The 12,585-nt window shown below is 37.1% G+C and overlaps 1 protein-coding gene across 1 annotated transcript in view; it reads right to left on the reverse strand.

Moving 5' to 3' along the window:
• The window catches only part of CCDC141 (coiled-coil domain containing 141), a gene marked incomplete at both ends in the record, with an annotated part of 144,843 nt that overhangs the window by 22,565 nt on the left and 109,693 nt on the right, over positions 1 to 12,585 (reverse strand). Inside the window, 5 exons of the mRNA XM_081314251.1 lie at positions 332 to 460; positions 2,013 to 2,125; positions 5,712 to 5,895; positions 9,438 to 9,632; positions 10,175 to 10,315. Coding sequence (XP_081170377.1) covers positions 332 to 460; positions 2,013 to 2,125; positions 5,712 to 5,895; positions 9,438 to 9,632; positions 10,175 to 10,315 — 762 coding nt within the window. The remainder of the gene's footprint in view (positions 1 to 331; positions 461 to 2,012; positions 2,126 to 5,711; positions 5,896 to 9,437; positions 9,633 to 10,174; positions 10,316 to 12,585) is intronic.

Raw genomic sequence — 12,585 nt, forward strand, 5'->3', positions numbered from 1 at the left:
TGACTTTTCCCTCTCTGGAAAGTAACACCATTTATCTTTCTTAATGTTACCTTTTCCATGCTGAATGAAATAACAGTGCTTTCTGTCTTAGTTATAAATGGGCTTTCAGATAATGTTAAAAAGCCTTCTAAAAAGTACACAAGTTTATGACATAAATGGATTCATTTTAGCTGATAAGAAAGCAAATGATTCAGTGTGGGAGATGCTTCCCTAATTATATATTTTCCAGGCAAGAGATTTTTCTTTTAAGAATTTTCATGCTTGAATTAATTATCTAATATCAGCCCTTAGTTTGATTTACACAACATTGACTTGGGAAAAAAGTACAAACCTGTTTCTTCAGCTCATATACTTTTTCTTTTGTATCCTCTTTATCTGTCTTCAGCTTCTGACTGTCTTGTTCTGTTCTTAGCTCGTCAAATTTATTAGAATTTGGTGGTTTCCCCTTTAATGAATCTTCCTGTGAAACAAAGCCAAGAAGTAGAACCTAAGTATGAATAATTTTGCACAGCAGGGGCTTTGACACTTTATCAGTGCAAGCAAGGAAATGCAAGTTTTGCAGCAGGAGATCTGGGATTCAGATTCACATAAAGTAACCCAATATAATCTTTGTATTTGTTCATGATACAGTGTGTTTGTCATGTTTACAGTTACGTCACAGCTGTCCTCTCAGGTGGCTCATATCACTAAAAAGTCCCACAGAAACAGGAAACAGCAAAACCTTAAAGAAACCCTGTAACCCAACATTTGATAAAACAGCAGTAGACGTGCACAGCAGTATGCTTTCTTAAAAGAAGGGTTGCTATTGAAGGAGTGAGACAGGTCTCTTCCCCTGAATATGTTAATCTGCCCCCAAGCCCTCCTCCCTCATGCTAGGTAAATTGTGTATCCATTGGGATATACTGGAAGACCTAGAGGATGCTGTGATAGAAAAGCAGATTTCCCTGAAATCTTATTCAGACATGCCCCACCCCAAGTGAAAACAGACACCATAATGGCTCAGCACTTGAATTTCATTTTTAAACTCACGTCTGACTTCTAAACTCTTCAGATTACAATCCAATGGATGGATAGAATCTTGTGTCATGTGTTCAGAAATCCACTGACACCAAAGGATCCTCAGCTATTGTCTTGGAAGTAGCCCCTGGAAGCCCCCTCTCTGCATGCGCTGATTACTCTCTGCATGTCTTTATTACTCACTAGCTGGCTCACTTACTCACTGGCCTTAAATATCTGCCCTGCATCTCCACAGCATATTTTAATGGCATACAAAGTTAATAGATTCTGCTGTAAAATTATATACACTGCTCAAAAAAAGGTAAAGGTTCCCCCGCACATGCGTGCTAGGCCGGTGGTCATCTCTGTTTCAAAGCCGCTTGTCTGAGGATGTCTCCGTGGTCATGTGGCCGGCATGACTAGACGCCAAAGGCGCACGGAATGCTGTTACCTTCCCACCGAAGTGGTTCCTATTTTTCTACTTGCATTTTTACGTGCTTTCGAACTGCTGGGTTGGCAGAAGCTGGGACAAGTAACAGGTGCTCACTCTCTTATGCGGCACTTGGGATTTGACCCGCCAAACTGCCGACCTTTTGATCGACAAGCTCAGCATCCTATATATAAATACTGCTCAAAAAAATAAAGGGAACACTTAAAAAACACAATGTACTGTATTTAATAGTAGGATGTCTTATTTTCTGTTCCCTTTATTTTTTGAGCAGTATATATATATACATATATATATATATATATATATATATATATATATATATATATATATATATATATATATATATATATATATATATATATATATATATATATATATATATATATATATATATATATATATATATATATATATATATATATATATATATATATATATATATATATATATATATATATATATATATATATATATATATATATATATATATATATATATATATATATATATATATATACAGACACACACACACACACATATTCATTCTATAGGAAGAAAATATTACCCCAAGCTTGTCTTCAAGTTCTGTCAAGGAGCTACACAATTCACTGACAGAATCAAGAACTTCTTTGTGTTTTGCTGCTATTTTTTCAACATACTTCTTTCCTTCTTCATTACCTGTAGTTTACAAAATGGAATGACGGGACATGTGAATGACAAGCTGATACTTTGGCTGGATCCCAGAAAATGTGCACCTATTTTCCAGGCCCTGGAACCTGTTTTGCATGATTACTTAGAAATAAGTCCCAGCAGTAGGTTCAGTGAAGCTTTTTTCCAGATGATTAAGATACAATGAAACAGGAACTGTTTTTTTAAATAAACGTATTTACTGAATTTATATTCTAACTTTTGTACAGGAACTCAAGGCAGGGTGTAGAGCAGGCATGTCAAACTCGCGATGTCACATGACATCGCATGGCATATTGTGACTTTTTCCCCATTGCTGGCAATGGGGTGGGCGTGGTTTCGGCGTGACACATCCGGCCCGCGGGCCGGCAGTTTGACATGCCTGGTGTAGAGTATTCCCTCTTCCAACTTTTCCAACAATCCTGCAAGGCATATTTGGCTGAGAGAGGAGATTGGCCCAAAGTTACCATTAGCTTCTATGAGCTTGAACTAGATGCTTCTAGTCTAACAGTTTAATCACTACAGCTCTTTGGCTTAATGTTAAAAGTTTTTTAAAAATGACATTTATAGGTTCAAGAATAATTTGTTTAGTATTTATCATTCCAATTTTCAGTCTCAGTGATTAATATACCTAGCCCCTTTGTTGTGAGTACTGAAAATTACAATTGTGGTCTTTTCTCTCAGGGTGCTAGTGATTGTATGAAAGTATCAGAAAGACAGGACACAAGTATAGACTGGGGAAAAACCCATAAATTTAAGATTTGTCAAACATTCCTTAGTAGAAATTATCAGTACCTTTATGCTGCTACTGGTTTTACACTCCATAACCTTAAAGATTATTGCTTTAGTTGACTTCAAATGCTGAAAAGGAGGGCAGAAAATTACAGGCCTACCCATAGTCTGCAATAATCCTGCAGTAACAAAAATCCCTAATCCTTTCCCACACAAAAAGAGGGATGGAGGGGACTTTCAGTTTGCCATCGGTGCCTGCGGACGCATGGAAGCGAACTCTATCTTCAGCATCCGACTTCATCCCACTGAGGAACCCTGGAAAGGGTCAAAAGTTGCCCTGTAGGGGCAACGAGCAAGGAGGGGATCCCCACTTGATTGCAGGAGGGCAGCAGCCCTTCTGCTTGATCTGGGGCAGCTCACCAAGCTGGCGGGGGAAATATTACAATATGGCTCATCATTAAGCTGCTGAAAGCCGAAGTCAAAATTACTACCAATCACCTATAAAGCAACACGGATGAAACTGTGTGAGATTTGATCTTCTCTTTAAGACTCTAAATATCTTTCCTGCAAAAAGCTGCCCTAAGTATTTTTCCCCCTGTGATGAGAGAGGGAAGGGAATTCCTGCCCCACCTTCTAAGAACAGCAGCGACTGACTATCCAGGGGAAACAAAGCAATTATAAAAACAACTCTAATCTAATTGGATGCATATACTTTTGAAATTTGGGGACTAAAAAGTTTTCCTAAATTTTTTCTTATTCCTATTTCTACTGGATATGGTGATTTTTATATAAAAAGAAAAGAAATAAAGTTTGAAAAACTATTATAAAAACGAGGGACTTAAAAAGTTTTAAACAGCATCGGTGTCATCTTGTGGCGAAGTATGGTATTACAACTTGTTATTGACTAAAAGAGACTTGGCTTGAAGCCTAGAATTTAGAAAAAACTCTTTGACCTTGTCAGATACCACCTGTGAAAAACTCAGTTGTAAAGAAGGAACTGCAGGGTAGCATATCTGGCCTTTTTGAACTATGAAGATAAACCTGTACTGATTTTCAGAGCTATATGTAGGAGATTGTTTTCCTATTTCTTTACATAAGAAGTATCTGTTATTATACAAGATGATGGAATACTTTGGACTACAAATTCTTACTTGGCAAACAATTTCCACTATAAAGACTTCCTACAACACATCCCATACCTAGCTATAAAAAACAAAAAACTATTTTTAACGTTTGATTTTAAAATTTTCAACTTAATACGTTATCAAGAGAATATGGATGAAGATCAAGAAAAAATCCTTTTTATGTTGAAATCAATACGTGAAACCATTCTTTCAGCATGTAACAAAATAAGAGGCAACATAAAGGAACAAGATGCCAGCTTAGATATACAAACCCAGATGTTGACTACAACCAAAGAACTAACAATGCAGCAAGTAACAGGAGAAGTGGAACAACTAAATACTAAGACAGAAGACCCAACTGACCAACAGATCCAGCCAACAGGAAAATTAGAAAAGAGAGTGACAACACTGAAAATGGAAGAGACTTTTTACATAAATCAGAAGAAATTTGAGGAAAAGGAAGAAGAACAGATAGAATGGAAGATAAATTTATCAGGACAATTGTGGGAAATTGGAGTAATAGGGAGGAGATTAAATGAATATAATTGGGCTAGTCCTTCCAAAAAAACTGTAATTAAATGGTCTTTCTTATTTCAAATAATACATACAATAATAAGGATTCAAAAGTATTGACGTGGAAGGTTAGTTGGCAAAGGAAAAATGCCAGAGTAAGGCTGAAAGAAACTAGGGTTTTCATCTAGTAGAGGGGATTTTATACTATTGATTAGTGGGTTGAATATGGTGGAAAATCGATAATTTTTAGAAAATAAAGCAACATTATAATTGAATAGGTAAGATGTGTAACAAAATTAATAGACTTTTGGTTTAATATGGTGAAAAATAGATAACTTTTAGAAAATAGAATAAGATTATATGCAAATATAATTTAATTTAAATTTAATTTTAAATTTTAAATTTTAATTTGTTTTAACTGTGGGCTAGTCTTAATTTAATTCTATTTTAATTGTATTTATTTGTATTGTTTTAATTCACCCTGTAAACCGCCCTGAGTCCTTCGGGAATAGGACGGTATATAAAATCAATTAAATAAATAAATAAATAGACAAGATTTGTATTTAGAATTTTAGATTTTGTTATAAAAAGGGGGAAACGTAGAAGTTGAGATAAGGAAAACTCTGGTTGCCTAAAACCTGGAAATTATAATATACCAAATGTTAACTTGAATACTGAGGGGAAATTAAAGCCTGGGGGGAAAAGCAATAACAGGACATTGATTGTATATAAGGATTGAATGCAAACACAATTGAGATATGTATAAGCTAAAAACTATTAATGTAACAAAGATGGTTTTACTTAGTTGATAACAATAAGAACTATATTAGCTCAATATGAGATAGTAGATATTAGGGGAAAAAGAGGAATATTTGATATTGTAACTTGAGATTTGTGCTAAAGATTTATGTATGTTGGAAAGGAGCTCATTGACCAGATGAATTGTCATTAACCTGCATTTTCCCTTGTCTTGGGCTACTGCATTCTGGAGCTGTTTCAGAAGTATCTCTATCAAAAAAACAGATCACAGATTTTGAAATATGAGTCTGATATTTTATGGCTTTGCACTTTAGTATTAAACTTTACAGAATCCTCCAAAGATTGCCTATAATTTTTTTTAAAAAAAAACTAATATTCATTCATCTTGGAATAACAGCAACTCAATATTCAAAGTGTATGCATCAAGTTTTTAAGTTGCGTGTTTTTACCATAAAATTCTTTAGCAAGGTTAGCAAGCTGCTGAATTCTTTCCTCTTGCTGAGGGACCACAGGATCAATAAACTTCTTGAATTGCTTGTAGAGTATTTCCACTGCTTCCCTCGTCTTGCACTCTGTTGAGTATCTTCCAACCCTAAGTACTGTTGCACTTGCCTCTTCACACCAAAATTGACACTATGTAAGAGAAAGGGAATTAAAATTCCAATACTGGTATTTTTTCCCCAGTAAAATAATTATGTGAAACATTGCTACATGGAAAAAAAACTATTGATGTAAGAATCAACAACTTCAGTCCATCCGTCAGTCAATCAGTCAAAACACTGTGCAACCAAACACATTAAATTTTCATTCCTTTATTGCTATAGGACAATTTTCACCTATCTCAGACCCTACCCAATATGTTGGACTACTACTTTAATACTACTGCAGAGAACATTTTGTCAAAACCCTGATAATCTTATATTAATTTCACGAGTGTCTCGCTCTACGCTGCCTTTCAGTTATATTGAAAGAGAAAAGAAGTGGCTGCTTTAATAACTGTCAGCATTCTAAGTTGCAGTACATTCATAAAATATGTACAAGATTGTCAACATTTGTATCAACCATGCGCTATAAGTGAGAAGATTTTCAAGTGCTCATTAGGAAGTGGTCAGTCATGCAATTCTGCATTGGGAACGATACCAATTTATTACTAAAAATGGGAGACAGACAGAATTGCCCCAGATGTCATTTCAGAAGTATGCTTATAAAATGTATAAAAAAACACAGTTATTTCATAAAACAAAAGATATTATACCTAAGAGTAATCAATCCACCCATCTATCTATCATAATAGTAATATAAATAAACAGTTAAGGCCCACTTTAAGAAGGTTTTCAGAAGCTTCCTAAAACCAGGAGCAAAGGGACCTATTATTTCCAGTCCATTTCATATAGCTGAAGCTGCAAGAAGGACCTATGATCTAGCCCAGTCTATTTAACACCCTCTCTTGATAACCTTGCAAGAAGTTCAGGCTCATTTGATAAGACTGTTCCTAAGGTAACAAACTTCCACACCATGTCACTAACATAGTAAAAGCAGATATATCATGGCTGAGCATGAACTTCAGATTGGGACTTTAACCACATTTTTAGGCACTTATATATATATAGATGATAGATAGATAGATAGATAGATAGATAGATAGATAGATAGATAGATAGATAGATAGATAGATAGAATGTAGTGTGTGTGTGTGTTTGTATGTGTGTATGTGTGCATGAGGGACGCGGTGGCTCAGTGGGTTAGGACGCTGAGCTTGTCGATCAGAAGGTCGGCAGTTTGGCGGGTCGAATCCCGAGTGCCGCGTAACAGAGTGAGCGCCTGTTACTCGTCCCAGCTTCTGCCCACCTAGCAGTTCGAAAGCACGTAAAAATGCAAGTAGAAAAATAGGGACCACTACGGTGGGAAGGTAACAGCGTTCCGTGCGCCTTTGGCGTCTAGTCATGCCGGCCACATGACCACGGAGACGTCCTCGGACAAGCGCTGGCTCTTCGGCTTTGAAACGGAGATGAGCACCGGCCCCTAGAGTCGGAAACGACTAGCACGCATGTGCGGGGGAACCTTTACCTTTACCTATGTGTGCATGTATGTGTGTATTTGAATGTATGATTATCATTATTATATACACAACAGTGTGAAGTCACAGCTACTAGTTCTTTAGCTGGCATTGGTCTTCATACTCATTGAGTTCTTATCATTTCAATGTCATAATGTGTTGGCAGTATATGTGTGAAGCCAAGCAGAATGCCCTCTTGTAATTGACAGATAAAAATATTGTCAATGTACAGTTTTTCGAAATGTTCAAGATTTTTTGGTCTGCCACCCAGTCTGCTTACAATCACTGAGAAGACAATGGCCAGTTTATGCCATAATCTTTCTTTGTGATCTGCTCCAATTCTTTGTCTAACGTAACGTAACGTAACGTAACGTAACGTAACGTAACGTAACATAACGTAATGTAACATATCATAATACAATATAGATGATTATCATCATTACTATTTCAAATAAATAAATAAATAAATAAATAAATAAATAAATAAATTACTATTATTCTGGATCAGCATGTTAGTCCTTAATTTTATACATTATATTCCTTTTGCTTGTTTATGAGATGGGTGACTATATACATTACATAAATCAATCAATATGCAAACAAACAAATAAATAAACAAATAAATAAGTTAGTTAGTTAGTTATAATAGTTGATTACCTTTAGTTGCTTTTACTGCTACTACTGCTGTTCTTAATCTAAGGCAGACATGTCAAACTAGAGACATCACGTGACATCGCGCAACGTATCGGGACAGTTTTGCCATTGCCAGCAATGGGGTGGGTGTGGCTTCTGGATGATGCATCCGGCCCACCGGCCGGCAGTTTGACACCCCTGATCTAAGGTATAGTACTGCATTACAACCCAGTGCAACAAGGGAGATCTGCTGACTTTCTTGTTCCAAAACTGAGTTCCCTCAATTAATGAATCCTGACTCATTAGGACTGGCACTGAGCCTTGGACCCTCTTGTCTCCTGAAAGGATGGAACCACAAGCTATTCCCTCAGCAAAATTGGATTGGTTGGGCCAATTCTAGTGGGAGAAGTGCTGAAGGTAACTGAAGGTAACTTGGTGCCAAGCAAATATCAGTACTTGGCTCTTTTATATTTTTAATACTATGTCAGCCAGCCAGAATTGCTATTTGCAGATTGGCTGGTCCTATAAATTGTATAAATAAATAAGGTTCCTGGAGCAGTTCACGATCTATCAATTGCATCTGGACCAGGAAGTGATTTGACCATGAGAAAAGGATGATGGTCATACTTTCCATATCCAGATCACATAACAACTGTTCCAAAGTGATAGCAAAGTCTAGCATCTATATCCACCTAAATCTGTCAGGTCCAAGATTACTTGAGACAAGCCTATAGTTGCCATAGGGGCTCTCCTGGCCCAATTCAACCCAACAGCACTCCTAACTTATTCCTATGCCTCAATCTAATATGTAGACATTCAAATCCCACTACTTTGAGGACAGTGACTCTGGTCATTGATAAATTCTCAGGGTAAAAGTGTTACCCAGCTCTTGAGGCTGAAATCCACCTGGACAGATTTCCAATATGGCAACACTGCTCAACCAGGTTTTAGTAATATACACCAGATGTACCTTTTGTCCACAGCCATATTGTGACTTTATTGCAGAGCTAACTGGCATTTCTCGGCAATACCTGAATGCCAGATGCTCTGATAATCCACCAGGATGTTACCAAGTTGCACATCCAACTAAGTATGTTGGCAGTCTTCGTTACCTATATTATTCAGCAAGAAATACATTCTAATATTCTTCCTCATTTGCATTCTAATACCATTTTCTGTGCCCAAACATACACTTTAAGCAAAGGAAGATGGAATGGGAACTTGTGGGTTTCATTTTTTCTATCCCCTACAATTACTTTACTACTATAAAGTACTAGTTCAGGAAAACATATGTAGCAAACAGGCTAGTCTACATATTCAAGCAAAATAAGAAACCAGTGTTTAAAAATTGAATGATTATATTCATTTAAGCACCTTTTTGCTAATTAAATCCATGATTGATGACATACATATGGAGTCTACATTTGTTTCCTAATTCTCAGAGCTGTCATGAGCTACAAAAGACATTTGTTTTTTTTTATTATACCTCTTCCATCATCTCTTGTAAATGTTCCAACAGTTTCAAATTTTTCTTGTAATCTTCCATAATCTTCCCAAATTCAGTCAGCTGTTTCTCTAATTCATTGACTGATGCAGAAATAAATTCAGCTCTGTCACTTGGTTGAGTGGGTATAGAATCTAAAACTTTCTTCTTTAGATTCTCTAACTTGTTTCTCAGTACCTGTTCCCCAAAAACATAAGAAGAATTTAAGAACCATGTTAGTATATTTATGCTGTGTAGTATTAGCAAAATTACTGGAGAGCAAAGGAAATAAAAAACACTGGACCATTTCAGTGTGTATTTGTAACATTTCATGGAATCCCATTTTTTATAATTCTGAGTGAAGACAAAGCCAAAGCATTGCTGCATGGCATCATCAATCATCTTGGCAGATGAGATCTTACACGTGTTTGGTATATATTTTTTCCAGGCATTTTAATGTTTGTTCATGTGAAAACACGTTTATGGCAATAGCAATCACAATAATAATGATGAATTATAAAAAAGAAAAAGACTGAGAAAGCAGAGTTAGTTTCTAGCTTTAAAACACACATGCACAATCTATTCTAAGTCAATTATTAAAAGGAAATGATGTGACCTTTGGTGTTCTATTACATCAGCTGCAAATGGAAGAAATGTTTGACAGATTACTCCAGTCATCTGTGTGCATTCAGAATAAACCTCATGCATGCATTCTGTGCCCTAACTGCTATAAATATTACCTGATATTTTTCAGAAAAAGCATCCATTTGTTGAATTTGAATTCTGAGAGTTTTCAGATTTCGTGCTTTTTCCGTTTTCTTGCTGTAGTTGAATTTCAGGTTGTTGAATTTCTTTCTGAGATCTTTAAAGGATTCTCTGAGCTGAAAAGAAATAACTTCATTTTAAAACACGATTTTGTCAGTAATAAATACACACAGAGATACCTTTACAGACATAAATGCAGTTTAGGTCACTGGTTGAGTCTGCATTCTGAACCATTTATTGTATGGATTTGTGATATTTTGTAATGTGTAGCAACCACCTATGCGTAGGTATATTATGTAAATCCTAAATTATTAAATGTGATGCAATATTTAATTTCTGTGATTAAAAATACTGAGATAAATCATATGGAAATAAATAATGCAAATTCACACATTTAAGAAAACTGCCCTGTATGAATGGTTTTGGTCATATTGCACACATAGTACTTGATAAAAGGTAATGTATGTTAAATACATAAACAGAAATTTAAAAATGAAAATTGTACAGTATGTGTATATGACATGGGTCCCCAACTTGTGGGCTGGTAGTGGGCTGCTGGCCACTGTGCTGCAGAACATGTGCGCACATCCCCCCACTTGTGCTAGTGCTGTGGCCGCAGGGCACAAACAGGACACCACACCATGCGGTGCAAAAAGAAGCCGCTGTTGCACCTTGGTGGATGAAAACGGGATGCCACCATATCTCAGGGCACAAAAATGGGCCGATGCCATGCCTTAGGGCACAAAAGGGACACCGTGCCACTGCGCTGCACAAAAATGGGCCAATGGCGCACCTCAGGGCATGAAAATGGGATGCCACCGCACCTCGGTGTGTAAAAACGGGCCGACGCCGTGCTGCAGGGTGCAGAAACAGGGCACTGTGCACAAGAACAAAGCAGGGCTAGCGACTATCACGCATGCTCGTGGCCTGGTGTGTGTTTCCCCTTCCCTTTCCCTCTAGTCTGCCAACCAAGAAAGGTTGATGACCTCTGGTATATGACTTGTCCAGACACATGCTGGTAGTATGGATGCACTGAACTTACCCTTGTGAAGTTGTTCTATTGCAAGAGCATTCTGCTATGAAAGCAGCCTACAATTCTTCTTTGATGCCATTAAAACAACTCTTTGTACACAGGTATTTTCTAATTGGTCAGCCTTTCCATCACTCCAGTTTCTGGCATCATAATTTAAATGAAGCATTGCCTGAGCTGGCTATTCTGACGTTTTGCCTAAATGGTAATAGGTATTTTAGTTTTCTGTGAGGCTGCCCACATGGGATTGAAAGCCAAGAGATGTTTTAGCCAATTGGAGCTCATCTATTTCCAGCAAGGAGTGCCTCTTGCCAAGTCTATTTTGCATCGAAACATAAATGCCATTCCTTTTTCTCCCCAAAGAGAAAACTGTGACTTTCTCACCTACCCACAGTATTGGCATACGCTTAACATGACAATTCTCTGTTAGGATCTCTTCACAGAGTCCTGACATCCTCTGCTACACGGAGAAGACACTGGTAAAGTTAAGCATTGTCGCTAAGACAAACGCAGTTCACATCTGTTTTTCACCATGACTCATTGTGTGGAAACACAAGTTCTCTATTTGCACAAAACTTCACGTCTGCAGTAGGAACAAGGAAGGACTAAGCACAATAAGCATCCAGGGATTTACCAGAGACAGGATCAAATCACTCCGTAAGATTTACACCCCGTCTGCAAACATCCTATGGACTATAATCTTCTCTAGATCACTCTCCTTCCTTCTTACAGAGTCTTAAAATATAAACATGCTCCCCTTTATTTTTTTTTAGCTAGGCAATTTCATCTCTAGTTTCTGAAGCTTAACAAGGAAGAGTTTATTTGTCATTTAGCAACCTGTGAGATTAAACTGCAGGCCCCAAAATGTAAGACCCATGTGAGTTTCATATAGGGGTATTTGGAATGAAATTAATTGCCTCTATAACACTGGTAGTGAATAAACATGCTGCAGCAAAATTATGCTGCTCTGCCTCCAGAAGCTATGAATGCTCCAACACTGGAAGTTTTTAAGAAGAGACTAGACAGCCATTTGTCCAAAATGGTATAGGGTTCCTGCCTGAGCAGGGGGTTGGACTAGATGACCTCCAAGGTCTCTTCTGACTTTATTATTATTATTTATTATTATGTCGTCTCAAAAACAATGTATTACTAAGTTGTATTTAATTGGTTTAAAGTAGCGGTTCTCAACCTTTTCTACATCATGGACCCCTTTAAATACCTTTTGCGTCCATAGACCATAGCCATGGACCCCCAAGACCTAACTCGAAATTTAAATCATAACATTTCTTCAAGTTTTCGAGGACTCCCTGTAATGACATCATGGCCCCCCAGGGGTCCACAGACCACAGGTTGAGA

This window comes from Vipera berus (genome assembly GCF_964194415.1).
Source record: "Vipera berus genome assembly, chromosome: 1".
Lineage (NCBI taxonomy): Eukaryota > Metazoa > Chordata > Lepidosauria > Squamata > Viperidae > Vipera > Vipera berus.